General features: G+C 35.4%; 1 protein-coding gene across 1 annotated transcript in view; it reads right to left on the bottom strand.

Moving 5' to 3' along the window:
* Positions 1-22631, bottom strand: part of LOC134845975 (uncharacterized) — a 41707-nt gene that overhangs the window by 6697 nt on the left and 12379 nt on the right. The window contains exons 4-5 of the mRNA XM_063863127.1: positions 11782-12061; positions 9611-9752 (exon numbers count right to left, since the gene is read on the bottom strand). Coding sequence (XP_063719197.1) covers positions 9611-9752; positions 11782-12061 — 422 coding nt within the window. The remainder of the gene's footprint in view (positions 1-9610; positions 9753-11781; positions 12062-22631) is intronic.

Here is a 22631-nt window from a genome sequence, read left to right as displayed (position 1 = left end):
AATGAAAACAAGTTTTTGAAATACCCATTTAATTGATGCTCAGTTAATTGGTTTAGATTATCTGGTATTAGCTCGTTTGATTTCAAAAAATTATAAAACTTAGGAGACATTTTTCCATGAACGCTGCATTTGTGTTCTAGTTTTCATGCTTGGTAAAGTTTTTGCCACAGAGGCCCGAGTAACCCGACGATTCTTTAGAGATTCCAAATTAAAAGTTTCACGGGGAGTTTTACCACGAAGTTGATTAAAAGTTTCTTGGAATATTTGTCTGAAATATAAGTCAAAAACGGTTTCAATCTCAAACGAATGTAGGATATATGAGGAATGATCAAATTTTCTCTTGAAACAAATAGTTTTAAAAATACGTTTTTGCATCACAAATTTTTTTTCTAATAGGCTTTTTGATGTTGCACCAAATGCAATTAAACCGTAGGAAAAGATTGGCTTTGCATAGCAGTTATTAAATTTAACCAGAACAATTTTCGAGAAATAGTTTCTACCCTTGAATAGTAAGCCGTTAAATTTAGCTTATTTATCACAAACATTATTAATATGACTTTCAAATTTGAGTCTGTTGTCCATTTGAATTTCTAAATACCTAAAATCAGAAAGCTTGGCGAGTACATTATTCCCAAAAGAAAATTTTTCATTTAGGTTATCCCGTCCAAACTTCATTATTTTGCACTTCTTTTGATTTATGAGCAGTTTGTTATTGTTGCACCAATTACAAATTTTATTTAATTCTGTCTGGAATTTCGTTTTGGATGCAAACTTTTGAGCATCAACTACCGTTGTATCATCTGCAAATAATGTTAATTTAACGTTGCTGGCCGACGGCATATCATTTATGTATAAAAGGAACAGAAATGGCCCCAAAACTGAACCTTGAGGAACACCTTTTGTACAGTCTCGCATATTCGAGACCGATTGATTCGAATAAACATATTGATTTCTCCCTGTAAGATAGTTTGTCATTAACTTGTGAATTTTTCCTCTGAACTCATATTGATAAAAATTGTCAAGCAAAATTTTCCGATCAACTGTATCAATTGCTTTTTTCAAATCAATAAAGCAGGAGTAACCAATTTTTTTGTTATCAATTGATTCGCGAAAAAAGTCAGTAATGGACAAAATGGCATGAGTACAGGAATTATTACTTCGAAAACCAAACTGATGCTTATCAATCAAGCTGTTTTGAGCGGCAAAATTGAATATGCGCTTGAAAATTAGTTTTTCATAAAGTTTACTTATACAAGACAACAAACTAATTGGACGGTAATTATCGGGTTCAGTTTTGTCGCCATTTTTATGCAATGCTAAAATTTTTGCAATTTCGAGAAAATAAGGAAAACACTTTTTTGAAGCAGATATTGAAAAAATGCGCTAAATGTTCAGCCAGCACCGGAGCAGCAAATTTTACCATTTTACTACATATCACATCATGACCAGTAGATTTTTTATAGTTCAAGTTTTTAATTTCCTCTAGTATTTCATATCGATTGGTATCATAACGACCGTGTTTTTATTAACTGGAAAATTTGATCATTACACGTTTTGTTTGAAGTTTTCTGTTAGTTTTTCTCCATTAGTAGCAAAGTGTTCATTGAAAACATTAACATCGAACGAAGCAGTATTCACATTTTTTTTACCACAGAAATGATTAAAAGCATCCAAAAATCCGGACGAGTTCTTCTTCCTCGTTATCATGTTATCATAGTACCGGCGTTTACTCTCCCTTATAGCCCTAATAACATTGTTCCTACATGAGGTGAAATTATTTCTGTTTTCAATTATTTCTGTGTCTGAACCCATTTTTTGTATAATTTGGTTATTCATCCTTCTCTTAATTTTCAGATTAATGCATGGGTGGTTGTTTTTATTCTTTTTTCGGATTTTTTTGGGCAATACTTTGAAAATTCATGAATCAAGATTTGGGTCATTTCAATGATGTAAAGGTTAGGATCATCACCATCAATTTTGTTCAATCGTTTATTTAGCAAAAACAAAAACTTTAAACAATAATCATCCTTCAGTAGTAAATTATAGTTGAAATCCGATTGAAAAGAATCCACGTTTTGCTTTCTGAAATAAATTTTAGGTCACATTTAAGTCCATAATGGTCACTAATAGTACAATTTATTGTTGTTATCTGAGTTCACTCCGCCGCAATTATATGGTCAATGCATGTACTTGATATATTAATGACTCTAGTTGGCTTGATAATTTGAATTTCTAAATTAAAAGAAAGCAGAAGATTTTTATAGTGAATTAAGTTGCGCTGGCTACCTATAATATCGACATTTAAATCACCCATTAGCAAAATTTCACTACTTAATGCTTTCATTTCAAGCAAAAAATCTTCAAATAAGTTCAAAAAAAAGATCTAGTTCGAGATTTGGTGGACGATTTATTATGCAAACATTTAGTGGAGGGTGATCGACAAAACACATTTTGATAACGATGTGCTCCAAACTGACTGGTACTTTAAAATAACTTTAGTAGGCCAGTTTTAAGGAAAGCTGCAACGCCCCCACCTCTAGCGTTTACGCGGTTTGCACAAACAATATTGTCATAGCCTTCTAAGTTAAAAATGCCAATAGGATCATTCTCAGAGAGCCATGTTTCAGTCAGTCCGATTAATGCAGGCTTGTTGTCAAAGGATTCAATTAAAACTGATAATTGGTCATGATGGGCTCTTATGGATTGAACATTTAGGGAAAATGCTGTTTGCGTTGTTGTCAGGTCAGTCATATCTGGCAAAAGATTTTTTTCTAAAATAAAACAAAAGATTTACAGCAAAAAAACTGTAAATAGAGTTGAAATGCTTTTGCCACTAATCAAAATCATTTTCATTAGTATTATTTCCGTTGTTGACGAATTTGGACTGTGGAGAATCTCTTTGAAGTGATTCCACAGATTAGACCAATTTGACGGGATCCGATAGCCTCCTGTACAATTCATCAATCAGTTGATTTCTTTCCACATTATTCGGGGTTATTTCTCTGTCACGTTTCCTCACTGAAACAATAGGAGGGCGAGAAACGTTGTTTTTTGATTATTTTGTACCACTCGAGGATTCTGATTTCTAACATTATTTGCCAGTCTTGCCATCATTGGATTCTTATTTTTGAAAATTTGATTAGCATCCTTCATATCAACTAATTTGTGCCTTCGAAATCCACCATCTGCTTTCGAAACGAAAACTTGAGGAGCACAATTATAAGTAACTGTGTGCATTACCAAACCCCGAGAATTATCAGGAAGCTCTAAATCGCGCTGAGTAAGTCTCTCTGTTATATACACTGGTTGCTTATTTACAGGGTGCAAAAATTCTATAATAACTTTTTCTGCCATAAATTTTGTTTTTTTTGCATCAAAGTAGAAAAATTTCACTTTAACCATACATTTTTGGTTTTGACTCACAGGCTCGAGGGGATGGCATGCCTTCAGGTCATAGCTATTCACCTCCACGCCCATAACATCATTAAAAAGGCCAGGACATCTTGGGTAAAATTTCCGGAACGTAAAGGTAAATTTTGCAAAATAGCACAATCTTTTGAACTATATCTTTCCATTTCATTAATCTTATTCTCTAGAAAATGCACCCGATTCTGCAATCCAACAATGATATCAACCTTACTATTTATATTCTCAATTAGCCCTTGTAATAGGTCTTTCAATTTAGGATCAATACTTTCTGTATCTTTCATTTTATCGAATAAAGTATTGAGATTCGCCATTGAATAAGTGTGCAATGTTTTAAATTTGTGGCAAGCAAAAAAAGAGCAGTTTTTAACCGACTGTTTCTCACCGAAGGTCACTGTTACAAGGATAGCCGGTTTCTGTGCGAGTAGCACAGAATGTTCCGAACATAGTCTTATAATACAAAAAAAAACTTCAAATTAGTGTCGTTTTTCTGCTTGGTGTGATAAAAAAGATCTGATCAAAACAAGCGAACTTAGGCACACCTTACAGTCATAGTAAAATAGGCCAATTAAAAAACAGTTTTCATCGAAAAATGACTAGAAAAACGAAAAACAAATCGTAGAAAAAAAAATTATTAAAGAAGTTTTTGATTCCTAAAATTTCGCTTAAAAAAACTCCAAAAACTAACTTTACTCGAGTAAAACTAAGTTTTTACGTCTTGAAATAAGCAGAAATAAACTATTGTAAGCATGCACGCTCACCTTATTAGATCAAAATTAGGCCAATAATTTCAAAACGGTTTTTCTCGACAGGCATTATTAGAATTTTTCTTGATGTTCAAATTACAGCTGAAAGAGCTTTTATATGACATGCCACTCGACGCATTCCGATGATTATTTGTGGTTGCGTGAAAAAAGAAAAAATACTAAAACACCCGATTACAAAGTTATTCCGCATTTTTCAAATGGTCGGAACAAAAATTCAGTTGTTTAAAATTCTTAAATATTCAGAATGTTGCGATCACTTTTCAGGTGTTTTTTTTAGAATTTAAGTTGGTACTAGACCCTTGGAGGCAATCAAAAATAGGTAAAATACACCAGGGTAGTCACCTTTCAACAGCCCACTTATATGCATACCTACCATTACATATGTTACGGAACATTACCAGCACACTGCATGGCGACTTTAATCTAGATTAATTTTCGCCTGTCAATCATGTTCTGCGTGCGTGAATATTGTTAGTTTTGACACCTGACTGACAGATTGGCTGGTTGAATGCGCAGTTGACTGGCAGTGGTAGAACTGATTTTATAGATGAGACTATGAAGTGCGAAAACTGTGAAAATGATTATTCGGAAAAACAAACCCACTTTAATTAAACCAGAGGTCAAAATCTCCAGGCCCGCAGTTTGTATAAGAGAGAGGTAAATCAATAAACCATTATGAACGTGCGTTCGTGACGCCCAAAAACATGAACAATTTAATTTCTATACTTGATGGCAAAGGTTCGGGCGGTCGGATCAATTGAGCAATCTCTCCCCCCCCCCCCATTCTCGCGTGGGGGGGAGATAGCTCAATAGGTACTTGAGACATGTTTATAACCACTTGAAAATAGTTTGAATGACATGAAATCATAAACCATATTTTCCAACGACTGTGGAAAGCCAAAATTTACAATATCAAAGCTCAAAAGTTTCATTCAAATAGAAAAAAGAATCAATGAATCAAATTAAAAGGACAAAAAGCTTTTGCGTACAATATTAAGGTGCTGCGTAGAACCGTTTTTGCTATTCAGATACAAGGCTAGAGCACCAACCCTGGTAAATCGCTTTCCTCGATGAGGCTATGGTCGCCTATACAAAAATTTGCAAAAAAAAATTTTTTTTCATAAATTAAGTTTTTTTTTCAAAAAAAAAACTTCAGTCGGTCAAATGATTGCGTGCTATAAACAAAACATCCATCTACTTCCGTTTGCTGACGTCGTTTTGAAGAGTTTATTCGTTTTTGCTGGGGGGGGGGAGATAGCTCAATTGGTCATTACGGGGGGGGGGGATTGCTCATTTGATCCGGGCGGTCTCTATGAAATGGTGCTGATAAATTTTGGCGACCTTATGCAAATTTTGCTGTCTGATGATACTTTTATCAAGTTGTGGCTAGTGATTACAATACAAGAAAATGAAGTTTCAAAACGACTCTATTTAGAACCAATAAAGTGTTCTGGACTTCCTTTTCACGAACAATTCAGGTTCATAAAACAGATAAAATATATGCCTCGGCACCATTGAGTAACTTCAGATTTGTTTATTATATTAAGTGACAATCCGGTTTCATTGGGGACTAATTCATCAGATACCACCCATTTCCTACCTATATCTGATAAGAAATGAGCAAAACTTGCAATTCATCGATAAGAAATTGTCTATCACAAATATTGAACAATCAATAAACAAAACTTTCAATTTTTCTTCGAGCGAGCCATCACAGATTCAAACCAAGAAAAAAAAACATCGGTATATAATCACTTTATATTTTGCATGTTACCTATTAGCGAAAATCAAGCGAATGGCAACTAAATCTTATCGCTGTTATCATACTTTCCAGCGGCATAAAGTTTTTTTTTAAACAAAGGTATCGCGCGTCCGTTGAAGGAAGATCCCTGTCATTCGAAGGAAGATCATTTCACACTTCAAGGAGCTGGAGGGAAAATAAACATATTTCAAATCTGATTCACAGTTGATTCACGCTGTTTTTTAAACACACTTGAGGCAACAGAATGACTGTAATTAGCATTGGGATAAAATAGGCCCTAAAACAGTAAACAAATGCAATCTCCAGGTCACAATTTTTTATTTGCACTACGGAATTGCTCTGAAAAGTAATGATGCAAATTTACATGTATTCTGCATAACAAATGAGCTTATGCGATGTTTTACAACAGTAGGTTAGATTACATCGTTACATTTACAAACAATTGACGTAAAAACACGCCAAATCTAGGAACGTTTTCATTAGAAAAATATATATTTTGTGTACATGTTGGATATTATATTTTTGACACATATCCAGGAATGGTTTTCACTTTTGTTTCAGAAAAGGACACAGTTTATATCTAACATGATTGATAGAAAAAAAGAGCACATTCTAGTTTGTTTTTAAGACGACAAATTAAAAAAAAACATCACACAAATGCCGTGCATTCGGACGCAAAAATGTCAAGTACTAGTAGTATAGTATAACTGCTAGCGAACACACGTAATTATTACTTCATACATCTCATCTCGTATACTTTCAACTTATCGTTGCGTCTTTGTGTTATTTTACGTTCTTTTTTCAAGCTGTATCAACATCACGTGCTGACCTCCTTTCTGAATACCACTTAGTATGTGTGCAAGGCAGAGCCTCAAAGAACAAAACATGCAAATATACATGGTTGTAATGATTTCCACGGAAAGTGGGAGAAATTCAATAAATTTGTGTTATTAAATACCATTCTTCTGTTGGAAAAAACAGAGGAGAAAACGGATATTGCTCTCCCGGTTCACTGTTAACGAAGAGTAATTAAAAATTCAGTTGTCATTTTTAAGTGTGACAGAGCCTGGTTCAAACTTTCAAAGCGGGATAAAAATACAAACATGATGAATTATTAAAAAATAACATTGTGACATCTAAAACACCGAAATCACAAAAAGTTCAATTTTGAAAAAGAAATATGTGAAAAGAGTAAGAAAAATACGCAGTCACAACTCAAGCTGTCTAGAAAGTTATGAACAAATATTTTTTAGCTTAAGAAAAAAAAACATTTTTCGAAGGATAACTTGAAACTTAATATTAGTGCTAATCACATGCAAGCTTCACGGGTTTTCCGTTCACTGAAGCAAGGAAAGAAAGAATTTATGGCCCACCACCCTAGATTTAACAACAGAGCTATAACTCATTCCAGCAGATTTCGGCTGTTTTTATTGATAACACTACAAACCAAGTCGCCAACTTATAACACCGTGAATTCATAAATCATAACTAAGTCAGTCCAGATTCAAACCAGGTCCCCTTTCTTATTACTTGGGTGACTAATTCAGCTCAATGTTCGAAACACTAAATGTTTAATGTCTTGATTAGAACAAGTGCAGTAGCTGAGTTGAGTTTACGAATTAACCTGTGCTGTGAACGAATTCTATCTAATAGGTTGTTCAATCACGCATAACTGCAAACTTGATTGCAAAAGAACGAGCGAAGCCTTGAATCTTATTGATTATGCACACTTCAAAAAATCCCAAATAATGATCAAAAGCCACCGGTCAAATTCAGAACGACGCCCGGTTAGAATGTTACTCAAAAATTAATGAGCAACCCAGAGACCCAACGATACGTTTGGAATGAGTAATTTTTGAAGCCCTATTTGACCTAATTGAGTATCGAATTAACAATGCATGTCCTGGTTTTTATTTTATTGTTCCGACTTTCGTAACGAAAGTAGCAGAATAATTGTGCTCGCGGTTGGTTTTTTTTCTTCAGACAAATTTCGACTTTTTAACTAGCCATCATTGACGGAATTTTTTATATCATTCGAAAGCTATTGTTGTTGTGAGCTGAAATTCGAATAGTTATTTCACCTGTGACCATTTTTCGTAAAATTATGGGGGTTTAAAGATTGCCATTTTGGGACAATTGACGCGCGATTTATTTCGCGCTGTTAACGCGTAAGCGAGATTTATTCCGTCTTAGAAATCGTTCCAAATTGGTTCAAGGAAGCTTATATGCCATAATTGATTTGTTAATAGGAGCAAAATCTATCACTTTCTACTTAATATGACGTGTGGGGGAGGTTTTCACAAAAAATTCAGTTTTTTTTTCAAATTTTTTAATTTTGTTTTATAACAATTAAATTTTTCATGTTATTACTGCTCCATAGACCTTAAAAGGCAGTCGGAACATTCAGGGCTTCGCCCTGATACGAGCAGTCTTTTTTTAGTTTAAGAAAGATTAGTGGTTGTTTTGATCTGAATTACTTGAATCAGATGAGGAAAAACAATAAGCCGATCAGCTTATTAGTTTTTCAATCTCTTATATTGCCAAGTTTTTGCATGCTTTTTGCCGCGTGCATGCAATTGTTTTAATAACACAGCCTCAATTAAAGTATTTCAGATATCAGTGATTCGCTCACAATTTTTTATTAACTAATTCATTCAATTTTCTTTTATTTATAAGCAACTAATTTCTGCCCCAGATATTTTTTCATCCGAATAATTCGATGCTAGGTTGTCTCTTTAGGGTCATTTGTTGTCTAAGGATCAATAAGAGTCATTTTAGCAGCATTTCAAACATCAACTGACCACAGTTTTTCCCTGGACTTTTTAAGCTCGCGACAATTGAAAAAACCCAAAATCATCCAGACCGGGTAATTATGTTGCGTACTGAGAAAACAATCTATTTTTCTATTTCCTTTTCTTTAGTGTTTTCTTGAGTATCTTTCTTGACAATAGAAGCCAGTTGTTTTGGGCCCATAGTTTGCTCAATTAGCCGATCATATTATATATGCTGGAAGTTCTGTTTTGTTTCTTCTTGATATTTCTGAGGTCAAGCGGTCTATCAATTATGAGCGCTATTATATAGCATTACGCAGACGCTTCTCGACCTGACTTCTGCCCTGGATTACTATCATGGGAATATTATCATGAAAAAAAAAGAATGTGTCAGATATAAGCTGACTTCCAGTAGGTGGTATATTTGGGACAAAAAAGTATCCATATGCTGATCATTAGAGATCAAGGATCTACTTAACAATCTCCACACCTTTCAAGAAAGGCGAGATTGTTAAGTTGATCAAAATGGTCGATTTTGCGACCAATCAGAATGCAGCAAAGTTAGAATTCTCAATAGAAAGCTCAGTGCTAATTTACTGTACTTATTTATAGGGGTGGAGATTCTTAAGTAGGTATCGTAGGGGGGGGTGGGAGGGGGGGGGGGGGAAGATTGTTAAGTAGATCCGAGATCAACTTAAATCCCCTCCTCCAACAAATATTCTCTAATTAATTTAAGTTTCAACATTGGCGCTATAGGCAAAGTACCAGCTCAATTCTCACTTTTTTGTAAGTGGAGGGCTCAATTCGGCTCAACGTGGTCCAATTTGAACATCAAATTAAGATTGAATGCATGAATTTGTTTGTTTGCTGTTCGTGTTGTTTACCTGGTTCGCAGGTGGGGAACATGGTACCGTCGTCTATGGCACACTTGGAGTACTTGAGCACACTGGCGAACACGATACCCCGGACGAAGGATAGAATCAGTACAATCACCATCACACTCACCATCTGCCTAGCACTCATCACCTAAATGCACCGCCACACAACATTATCACATCAATCTTACAACTCAAATTAAAATGTATATTTGTTCTGCAAGAGCGCAATCTGGAGTTTCGATGATATTTTCTTCTTTAAGAGATTATGAAAAAGTTTATCTGAATAAAAGTTGGTATCTTAGTAACTTTTTTTATTAACCATGCACATATCAAAATGTACCAATCATGCAACATAAGAAATCGAAAATAAGTTGATTGGAAGTTTTTGAACATTTTTCAATATACAAACTTCAAGAAAATATATAACGTTGAAGCTCTTCAAATTTCAAACACTTTATGGCTCTTTTCCAGTTCCCCCTTTCAAAATACCGAGTTTTATGTTTGTTTTACGTGTTATTACGGCTAAACGCGTGATGTTACGCTGTTAAGTACGAAAAACAAATCTGTTCAGTATTGTCGATATGTTCACCACGCCAAATTTCATTGCATTATGACAACGTTAAATAGACTATTCAAAATTGAATTTGAAAGGGGAAGGGGGGAAACTGGAAAAGAGCTCACTTTTTTCTTAAAGTTATCCAATTTAGAGAAAACGGGGAACCAGTAGGTAACTTTTTTTATTCCGCTTGGAATTCAGAAAGTTGAAGTCCATTTTAAAACTAGAAACTAGATAAGTTTGTCTTGCCTTTTTTACTACTGCTTTTCGATATGAAAGTTTTCCATTTAAAAAAAGAAATGCAGAGAATTTAAATAGATATCATAACTCAAACCGCGTGAAAAAAAATTAAAGTTTTTCCTGAAAAACAACCAAAAAAAATCATCAAGATCTATTTAAATGAAAATCACTTCGTTCTTTTACACTTAAAAAAGAAAGATAAAACTAGTTAAAAACAATCTGATATGTAACGAAACCCAACCCACGACATAAGAATTACGAGTCTCACGCCCTAGCATCTTCTCCAAGGGCACTTGTTAAACTGTAAAAACTAGCCACCAATAAACCAGATACCGAGATTAATGCTGATGCAACAAAAATAAACAAGACTGCTCGTATCAGGGCAAAGCCCTGAACATTCCGACTGCCTTTTAAGGTTTATGGAGCAGTAATAACATTAAAAAATTCAATGAAATAAAACAAAAGAAATTTTTTTTTCTAAAATGTGAAATATTTTATGAAAATCATCCCCCCACACGCCATATAAAGTACAAAAGGATAGATTTCGCTCCTTGTAACAAACCAATTATGGCAAATAAGCTTCTTTTAACCAATTTGGAACGATTTCTAAGACTGATTAACTCTCCGCTTACGCGTTAATAGCGCGAAATATATTGCGCGTTAATTGTCCTAAATTGGCAAATTTGACCAAAATGGCAATCTTTAAACCCCCGTAACTTTACAAAAAAAGATCACAGGTAAAATATCTTTTCAAATTTGAGCTCAGGACACAATACCTTTCGAATGATATAAAAAAATTCCGTCAAAAATGGCTAGTTAAAAAGTTGAAATTTGTCTGAAGAAAAAAAACCCACCCCGAGCACAAATATTCCGTTACTTTCGTATCGAAAGTCGGAACAACTAGATATAATGCTATAGCCACAAAAGTTCCACCAAATAAATGCGCACTCTCTCAACTTACGAATTTCAAAGACTTGAATTTCAATTCACTTGAATATCCTTGAATTTCTAGAACAATTTATGCTTGCCACTTTTTCAATAAAATTGGCCCAATTTGAAAAGACTGGATCAATAGCTATTTTTTTGCTGGAATCTGAAAATCAAATTCTTTTTTCGAACCTAGAAGTCGATGACCATCTGTTCGAGAGTAAAGTTTGCCTTCCTTTTAACAAAGGACATGAACTGAACTCAAAAATAAACCAAAAGTCAAACGCAACAAAAAAAGAATTAGAGCCTGAACAAATTTTATGACGTTTCCTTAAAAACATCATCGCGACCTATATAAGAGTCTGAACTACGTTATCCCTGAACTACGTCTGGACTTTGTAATATCCCACTAGTCCGCTTGTGTAATGAACTGATTAAAAAACCGATAACCCACCTTAGTCTTCGCCTTTGCGCCCATGCAACACGGGGGGCAACTGGTTTCTTCCTGCTGCTCCCCCAAAGGTCCTCCTCCATTCGCACACTCCACCTCCAGACTGTATGGGTCCACCTTGATGGGCGGAGAGGGGGGCTGGAAGTTGGGGGGAGGCAGGAGTCCTCCGTTGCCCAGAATGGCTTGGGATGAGACGTGGCTCTGATTTGAGAACTGTCTCTGAATGTGGAACAGATCAGGGTTCAGTTTGAACTTAGTCTCCGCCACTACACACTCGTGTTTCCTGAAACAGAACAATATCATGATTTCCGGTCAAGTTTGTTTCATTTCTACGAGTTTGAAGGGCCATTTTGGATTAGTGTACGGACCGAATAAAACTCATTGCTGCAATCTTTTGCGCAACTAAAAAAAATCAATATTCCGAAAAACAGTCACCAGCACGAATTTTTTAAAATTTTCTTCCGAGAAGTCTCATTCTTGTGCTAGACGCCATGTAAATTCAGAGTACAAAGAGTGCACCTAGCTTGTTATGGAAACAATTCTCAAAAACCAGACTAAATACAGTCCAAATCGACGCACTATAAATCACAGAGTATGAATAATACAATCCACTTTCTAGTCTGTATGATATTTTCAGACCGATTTCTTTACTTCAATCAGGGAAAGACAGGTGTTCTAAAAAGCAAATTTTGCACGTTTTTCTGATTAATTATGTGTCACCCGTTCCAAAAAAAACGCTTTCTAAAGCTTGCATATAAAATGACAAACAAGCAAACTTCAATGCTCTTGGATCTATCATTGTACAGCTCAAGCTAAGCTGTCTTGTTAATTCTGGTAAATAATAAAATAAAAAAAGAGAATGCTCAACCTACAATGCCATTTGTTCAACTCAAAGCAAGTTAGCTCATTAAGAAAGATAAAACGTTCAAGTAATAGTGGTAACAAAGGTGCCTGGATTATTGTAAAACAATAAAAACTTTTTCAAGAGGTAAAGTTTTTTCTTGAGCCACGAATGAAAAAAAAGACGTATTTGCGCTAACTTCAGGCATGTATGGGCTCAAACATACCATTCAAAAAATTGCATATACTAATTTTAAAGAAATTAATTAAAACCATTTAGCCACAAAGGAAAGGATCAATATAAGCAGGGGGCGGATCTAGGATTATCTAAAGGGCGGATTTTCAAAAACTGTTGTCAACTTCTTTTAGGTTGACCCTTTGGTTGGTGAGCGGTTCGAATTGAGGGAGGGGGGACGTCCGCCCCCTCACTGTAAATCCACGCCTGAACATATGAGCTGTTCAGTTTTTTTTAAGGGAGAATGGCTAGCTGTATCCCCTATTACGAACTAATGCTATTTTTCTGGTTAATTTTCTCGACTGAGATTTGTTGCTTCGCTCGCACTAATCATGGTGGGCCTCAAAACTTCGACTGAAAGGCGGAGACTAAGCCACTTCCTCAGCGCCAAGGCTGTTCAAAAATTAATGGGGGGAAAAATTAACGGCCATTAATGGATTTTTTAATATTCAAAATGGCATTAATGGAGTTTTAATTCAAAAAATTAAAGGCCATTTCCGTTATTTCAGAGAAAGATGTTTTGTGCGGTGGACAGTGAGAATCCAAACAAAGTGCAAACAAAGTGAGCAAACAAAGGAGCAAACAAAGTGAGCTGAGCAGCTGACGGCAGATTGTTTTACAACGCGGTTCCAGCAAGTCATGCCGCCCAATTCTGCTTCCAGCAAGCGAATCGTTAACCATTATTTTGCTGTCTTGAGCGATGACACACGGAAATGTGTATGTGGAAAAGTTATCAAACAGACGAAAAACAAGGGTTATACCAACTTACTAAATCACGTTAAGTCTGCTCATCCGAATTACCAGAAAAAATTATATCCGTCGGAGAATCAAATTGACGCCTTTGCTGGGTTTGTTTCTGTCATCACTTCTAGTTGAAACTTCCATGTCGGCTTCCGAGCACCTGGATTACTTGAATTATCTTCTGACAATGTTTGGCAAAAACATGTCAAAAGTGGTGTGTTTAATCTGTAAAACGTTACCAGATGGAGCAGTTCTTACGAAATGGTTTCAAGGTACTTGGAGTTAAAACAAATACTCGAACAGCATTTTTCGAGTGAACCGACATTACTTGATTCGTTGCTCAATGCTCGGGAAAACCAGAAAGTGTTGGAAGTTCACGAAAACATGAAAGTTCTCGATTCAGTAACTTTAGCTCTACAGCGGGAATCTATCGACTTATCATCGACCAGACTTCTTTTTGACGAAGTCGTGAACCGTGTTCCCGAGTTGGACATGGACATGAAATATCTTGCGCCAAACGCTTCAATTATCGCCAGCCCAAACTTTGAAAATGGTGTTATCAAGATTTTGGACAAGAATGAGGCAAACTTGACAATCAGAGAGAAAGAGGAGTGTCAATCTCTGAGGAGCTGTACAGCTGTTTTGCCTTCTGTGAGTGCCAGTTCGTCGGATTTTGCAACACGCGTTTTGGAGAGCAAGCGTGCAAAGACAACTGCGACGGAGTACATGAGTTGCAAATTTTTGGAGCCGACCTCGAACCGTATTAAAAGATTTTTCAGCGCAGCTGGGTATTCTCTGGGTGACCTGCGGCAATCAATAACCCCTTTACATCTCGAAGAACAGCTCTTTCTCAAAGCCAATGCACGAATGTGGAATGTTGAAACCGTCAATTACGCTCTTCAAGAAGAAAACTGAGAAACATTTGAACTAAACGCCATTAATGGCCATAATGGCCATTAATGGATTTTTAGTTTTCTCCATTTCCGTTAATTGATTTTTCGCTGAAATTTAATTTTTCAATTAAAAATTAATTTTTGAGCAGCCTTGCTCAGCGCTCGTCCTCATTAAAGTTGATAAATCGCTGTTGCTTTGATCAAGAACAAGTGACTTTAGTAACTGAAGACCTTGACTGTTTTTCTATTATAACGGGAAATCCAAATATATATAAATTAAATAGTCTGTTTTATTTGCAAATACTAAGATCCTTTCCAGCATCTGCGTGTTCAATTTTTTTTTTAAATATGCCGCCTTTCATGTTTTTGTTCATGAGTATATTAATGATATTGATAACATAGAAGAACTCTTTGATCTAAGTCATAAAAGAACGGTTTTACAACTATATTGGCTCGTAAAAATAGCTGAATCAAATAAGTGTTGCAAAAGTTATTTTGATAGGGCTATTCATGGTATAAAAAGCGACGATTCATTTTTATGGGCTTCTGAATTGGTACTTGCGCTTATTTTCTGTTAGATTCATTCATTTTGATTCACTTTTGATTCGCTTTTTTAAATCGGACTTTGAAGCTTTGAAAGTTCCGCTGAAACAGATGAGGATTGTATTTTTGAAAAAATATCCAGGTAAGCGAAGTCAATGGGAAGTGCTAATTAGATGCACTTTCAATGGGACGAGTGAAAGCGTCACTTCCCTCATCTCCAGGCGTGCTTACGTTCACTTTTCCCATTTTGCATCGTCACACTACCCGCTAGACCTTGAAGTAGTGGAAAGATACGGACATGTCACATGAGTCAGAGAGAGAGAGAGAGAGAGAGAGTAGTAAAAATATGCATTCTCAAATAAAGAGGCCCTTTCAATTTCAGTACCGACTGGCAAGGGACGTAAACAACGGGAAAGGTGTTGTTATATCCTTATTTCCCAATTCCTTTGAAAAGGTCAGGCAACGTCACGTCGGCATTTCTTAATGGGCCAAATGATTGCACATGTAGCACCATAAAAAGTATCTGCATGAATTAACATTTCCTCTTTTTTCTTTAAATTTCCATTTTAATTTCCAGGCAACGTGAACCCGCATGGCTTAAAATAAATGCGCTAACTGTAAAAAAAAATCGCCAATTTAAAAACAGTACATGCAACATAAAAGCATGTATATGAGGCATTGTAGACAATAGTCTAGTCAGAGAAACCAGTACGGCTTGCTATCATATCTATTGACAAACTTTTTAGCATTTTTTTCTGTCTGAACTAACGTTCAAAGGCATGATTTAAGGATAAATTTTTTCAATCACGCGCTGTAGTTTACTATTTTTTGCATCAAACTGGGATTTTTCCGCTACATTTCCAATTCAATTGGGCAATTATTTCAACCTGCTAGCTTTTAAAGCACGTACTTTCTTCAATACGTCACACTTAATTCCTTTGTTTTTACTCCACAGGGAAAAACGGGAGGTTCTAATTTTAATACGGCACGAACTAAACGGAAAGATTTTTTTTAGCCTAGAGAGGAAAAAACAAACATTGAATGGGGCTCTTTTAAATAAAAAAGCACGAATAAGCTAGGGTTTTTAAATGGTAAGAAATGGTGAGCAACTTCTAGTCTAATTTTAATCAATGTCTAGACCAGAAGAAGACGATGAGGAAGGAAACTCATTTATCTCCAATATTTCATCCAAATGGGATCGCATTTTATAGGGTTTGGTGGAAAATTTTATCCTTAGGGAGGATATAAAAACAAGCTTATTCAAAGCTTCTTACTTACGCACAGTCTAATCAGCTTTACAGACAACACAGATTTAAAATGCCATTTGATACCAACGATGAAAAAAAACAAATCCTTTAAAAACACAACAAAATGAGGAAAACAATTTTTTGGCGATCAGATAGAATCTGAAAGCGGCAGTAAACACTTAACTGTGAGGGTGAGATTAGACGTAAGAATAGAGGAAATCCGTGATTCTACTGAGCTAAGTATTGCGACTTGTTAAAGAAAAGTTATCGAGATTAAATATCGTGACGTAGATCATGTATCCGGAAAAAAACGCTTTGAAAATATTGAAAAACAAATTTGACTTTTGCTTGAGTGCAGTTCGATTACAATCAAATGTGACTTAACTTATTGATCAGGTTTTTAAAAAAAACAACGCAAGCACTTTTTGACACACGATTTTTGAGTGTAAAAAGATGTTGGAACATTGCGTAATTTGAATAGAAGTGAACAGGGGCGGATCTAGGATTTTCTCGAGGGGGGGGGGCGGATTTTCAAAAAATTTTCCAAAATTTTGACGACCTTTTTTTTTTTTTAGGTCGACCAAATTGATTTTTCGAGCTCTCCCAAAGCACTGTTTTGCCCCTACTTTGGCAAAATTTTCTGCGCCGCCGGCAAATTTTTGAAAAAACAGTCAAAACAGCCGTTTTTGGGCAATTTTTGAAAAATTTTGACAAAAAAATCGCGTTTTTTTGGCGCGCGCTCCCCCTCAAAGGGAGTATATATGGGCGCCAAAGGCGCCTTTAGAAAAATTTTAGGGTCGGTCGGCCAAAAATGGATTTCTGAAAAAGTATCTTACGGCACGAACTAAACGGAAAGATTTTTTTTAGCCTAGAGAGGAAAAAACAAACATTGAATGGGGCTCTTTTAAATAAAAAAGCACGAATAAGCTAGGGTTTTTAAATGGTAAGAAATGGTGAGCAACTTCTAGTCTAATTTTATGCAACCCCCCACCCCCCGCCCCCCCCCCCCCAAATCCGCCCCTGGAAGTGAAAATCATTCGACCAGTTATGAAATAAGTACTTCATAAGCGCTCCTTTGAAATGGGAAGGAATGCTTAATTCCGTACTTCTTTGAAAGCATCCGGACAAAAGAAGGATGGCCATTTGATGAGCAAGCAACACCGAATGTTTTTTACTTCAAAAATGTTAAGTCATAATATCAAAACTAAAGAAAAAGTTTTCAAAAACTTTCTTTTTTTCAAAAATTCATTATTTGAAAATAATTGCAGTTTTAGTAAAAAGGTGAAATAAAAAGAGCTTAAAACTTTCCCTGAAGAAAAGAACGAAAGCTAACCGAAAGAAAGGAAGATCAGATGAACGCCACTATTGCGAAACAAAAACATGAAAAAAACGCCAACAATCAAAAATTTTCATGTTTGTTTCGAATGAATTAATATTGAAGAATACTACTGAAACAAAATTTATCAGGTTGCAAATAAGCAGAGAACACTAGACTAATCTACCGTTGAGCTGAAAAAAGATCGTGTGGAAAGTAAGCTGATAAAAAAAATAAGCAGTCAGATGATAATTCGAGAAAAAATCCCAGAAAAAAATTTGATTTGAACAAGGATAGCCGCTTCTTGTACAATTAGCACAGAAATTTTCGCCCATTGTCTTTGAAATAACAAAAAAAAAAGTTTTAAATTGGTGCCCTTTCTCTGTGTGTTGTGATAAAGATATCGGAACAAAAAACTGGAGCTTAGGCATATTTGACAGTCATAGTAGTTGAGCATATTGGACAAAAATTTTGTTTAAAAAACGGCTAGAAAAACAAACAAAAATCAAAAAAACTTTGTATGCATTACTGATTCCCAAAAAAGGCGTTGGAAAAAGTTCAAAAATAGCATTCAAAAACTAATTTTATTTGAGTGAATTAAAATTAGGCACAAAAAAGCTTTTGTAAACGGCGTAATCACACCTGCTTGCTCGCTGTAATCGCTGGAAATTAGACCAAAAATTTCAAAAACATTTTTTTTTCTTGACACTGGAAATTTTTTTCAAAACTTTTTAATGTCGTTAGAATAACGACTGAAAGGGCTTCACTATGATATGAGACTCGAGTCATTCCGATGATTATTTGTGGTACCTAATTTTGCATTGAAAACAAAAAAGAAAAAACTAAAACGAACCCGACTTCAACAGTTTTTCCCCATTTTTCAAATAGTCGAAACAATAAACAACTTCTCTTGGCCGGAATTGATCCCAGCACCTTTGTAACCTCTTGACCGTGACTAATGGTATTTAATTTTTTTATGCAGATCATTCAATGAGACGTGCAAACGTTGTCAGCAAAATTGTTTTCAAAAAAAGTCTTGTACCCGATTACAGCACCACTGCTAATGGCAACACTAAAAATTTCAGTATTAATTTAGCAAATGAGTCGAGTCCTTCATACATATAAATGTCAAATGATTTAGTCCGAAGAACCAAAAAGTTGACCAATTTTTCTGGAAACAAATCATGATCACCAACTATTGCAGCAATTTTTCAGTAAAGTAATTTATTCTACATCAAAAAAGCAAAAGAATAAAACAGCTTTACTGAAGTAACTTAAGAATGACCCAAGCCAAGTGCCGAACAGAAAACTATCATGGAAATAGTTTGAGCTCAGGGGATGAACTAGGATTTTCTCGAGGGGGCGGCTTTTCAAAAAAAAAATCGACAATTTTGTCGGCCTTTTTTTTAGGTCAATGAAATGATTTTTCCACAGTTTTGAACAAAAAATTGATTTATGGCGCGCACCTCTCCCTCAAAAACATTACATATTGGCGCCAAAGGCGCCTTTAGAAAAATTATGATGTCAGCCAGCCAAAAATGGAGGTCCTAAAATAGTACCAAGGCGGGGATCCTTTGGGTAGTCAAAGGGGTAAATTAGGTTCTCTTAAAATTTACATCTTAGCCCAATATTTGCATATGTGCATTTTCTACTCTGCCTGTACACTTGAATAGCAAAAATTACAGGAAATTCAGTGTTCTTTTTTCGAATAGAGCTTTGATATCATACCATCCCAGTGTGAAATGAATTTGAACTACGTATTGGCAGGGCATTAGACCGAGATCATAAACAATTATCCAAATGCAACATATTTTATAACACAGGCTCGTGTCTTTTATTTTCATTCGTATGACAATTTTAAGGTTTGGAACTTAAGTTTGGCAAGAACAATCTAGCTTCAAAAAACTCCCAAGAAAATGTTCCAGTTTCAATGCTATTACAGAATACATCACGCTCAAACTCGGCGTCTCGCGATTGTTCTTTAAGTTTTTAAAACAGAAAATGCATAGTAGTCAAAAATACTCTGCACTCAGGGGTGACAAGAAAAACATTAATTCAAGTATCTGGAAAATCTGCACTCAGGGGTGACAAGAAAAACATTAATTCAAGTATCTGGAAAATCTGCACTCAGGGGTGACAAGAAAAACATTAATTCAAGTATCTGGAAAATGTTTAGGGATGAAAGCTTTTAGATAAACTTTTGAGAACTATATATTTTGTTTTAGCAACAAAAAACAGGCAACTTTACGGCCTTCCAACCTTAATTGCCGATACACGTGGTTCTAATCTGCAAGTTTTGAAGTTTAGCAAAAGACTACCATAATTTTGCAAAACCTCAAGAACACAAACGGTACGAAAGTGCAAAGCTTACATGTTCAAACTGTTTATTGATTGTCTGAGCAATGCTTTGCAATTAAATATTAACTATTCGGCGAAACTGCTAACTTGGCACACTTTTTCAAAATACAAAGCGCGTGTTGGTGCAGAAAGTACTCATTAAAATGATTAAAAATGAATGAGATGTTGAACGTGCCAAACTAGACTTGCATTGAACTGTTCAAGAAAATCGGATTTTTATGATTAAGTTGGCAAACACTTTTGTCGGTGCAAGTTTGCAGCTGAACAACTTGAAACAAGTTTTATCCAAAATCTCAACCACTCGATTCCGATAAGCGGTACACGTAAAACCAAAAACGTTCAATTCCTTAGTAAAAAAAATTCAGAGCAAACCACTGAGATGGCTCAACTTTCAGACACATTTTATTCTTAATAATAATCATGTTTTGAAACTAACGAGAGCTCTGGACACGAATTAAAATATCCATACGACCAATGGTGTTCAAAATTGATTTAAGAAAAAAAAATCTGGAAAAAAAATATTGAAAAAATTGTATAACTAAAAATCAATTAATTGAATTGAATTAACAATGTAACTTGAACACAACTGCATACTACCTTTTCAAGAATCAAGAAATAGTATCATATTGCTTTCAATCTGCAAATTAATATGATTTCGCACATTTCCCTTTTATCTTTCCAGAGATTTCTGCAAACCCAGATTTATTTAAGGTGAATAAAATGAAACCCCAAATAAAAACAAAGTTAACAGTTTTATATGAAACCAAATCAAAGACGCGTAATTTATATTTCACAAAATAATCATATTTGCTTTCAAGTACTCAGAAATTAAGGAACGAAATGAGCAAAGGTTGCCGTCCAGGCATTTAGCTTAGAAAAACAATTTTTACAAGCTTATTTTTTGCAGTTAAATCTTTAATCTAAGAGTGGCCTCATATGCGTCCAAAGAGAGCCTAGATGGTCTACGACAACATGTAAAATTCATTTAGCATAATGGTACCAGTCGAGACAAAAATCAACGTGAGCTGAGGCGTTTAAGTCATGCGGTGATTCTGAAGCGAGAGTGAAACCTCTAAATCAACAATTATCAAAAATATGACCAATGTCTCAGTTGAACCATTTATCTTAAACAGAAGACTTCTAGAAGACTTGCTTGGGCTGCCCGATGGTACGCCCAGCTTAAAGAGATACAGCAAGACGAAAATGATCGTCAAATAGAGTACCTACGACCCCCAACATTAAACTAGACCATTAAACACAATTAAATCCATTTATGTACTTAAATTGCTAGACTTGCTGGGTAAGTTTGGTCAGACTCGTAAACTGCAAGACGTACCTACCATATGTACTTAGGAACGTCCAAGACAAAGCGCAGGACGTACTTTCTTGCCTCGACCCATTGGAATTTTCTGATACAAAATAATTGTAAGACCAACAACCTGATTTCGAAATTTCACATTGATCCTTTTGGCAGTAAAAATGTAGTTTTTGGGTCAATTGAGAGAACTCGAAAGGAAACACCTCAAAATAAAATGAACACCATCGAAATTTCGAACCAAGACAAGAAAGCTCTATTTTTAGTTAAGTGCCTGCTATTGGAATGTGTCGATTAAACACATTCAAGACATTTAGTTCAACTTCGGTAAGTTTTATTTCAGAACACAGAACTAATGAATGACAAATTGACAAAAGATCTCAATTCAATCCATTAAGCGTTCAAGTAGGCTAAATTCTGACGAATGGTGGTACATTTATCATCGTTAAATGGTGCGCCAAAAAGCCGTAAGTGAAGTTGAAAGCATTTAATAACCATATCAAACGAAAACTGCAACACTGCGAGTCCTGGTGTTTTCAGAACCTTTGATGTTGAAATTTTGGAAACAACCAGAAAAGAAAAACTTCAGCACATTTATGTCAAAATTAACTTGTTCCTGCTTTTTGTTTTCTTAAGAATTTTTCACCCCTGGTCGATAAACATCACGTGTATCCTTATGCGCATTTGTTTCGCAAGTGTGAATCAGTCGGTATCAATAAAACGAAACAGGCAGTATTATGACAAGGCCATGTGATTCGTTTTATTACTACACCGCGACAATCCTTCGGGATTCCGAATTTCGGTCTGAAAACAAACATACCACAGAAGGCTTCAGCACTTTCACAATTTCTATATATGCGGTATTTAGATTAATTACATTAAGTTTTGCAAATCAATTGTCATCATTTTACTCTAAGCCTGAAACGCACGTTTATGCATGTCTCAAGTCTTCCCCCACCAAATTTCAACTTTTAGTCAGAGAAAGCTTCGGCTTTCTGGTCATTTGACTTTTTTTTTTACTTTTCTCCGGAATGTGTTTCACAGCCAGCGGTACAGCTGTGCGATTTGTGACCGAATATGGAGAAATGTGGAAAATCAGAAATGTCAATGAATCCGGAAGAAAGATGGACTGTGTTTAAGTTGTGACATTGAAAGTGCCTCTTGTAAAATGTATTTTAGGTTCGTTGTATCATGGCGGAAGGGGGTAAGAGTACTTACTTAAGGGGTAGGGTAGAGTAGTGGGTTTCTGGTGTATATTAGTTCGGACAATATTCTCAAAATGGAATACAATCTAGCTAATATAAACTAAGCATTAAATACCGTTATAGAAAAAGCAGTATTCATGAACAAAACATTTATTTGCAAA

The sequence above is a fragment of the Symsagittifera roscoffensis genome, chromosome 5 (genome assembly GCF_963678635.1).
Source record: "Symsagittifera roscoffensis chromosome 5, txSymRosc1.1, whole genome shotgun sequence".
NCBI lineage: Eukaryota > Metazoa > Xenacoelomorpha > Acoela > Convolutidae > Symsagittifera > Symsagittifera roscoffensis.
Note: the sequence above shows the minus strand (reverse complement) of the source record. Positions and strands in the feature narration are given on the sequence as shown.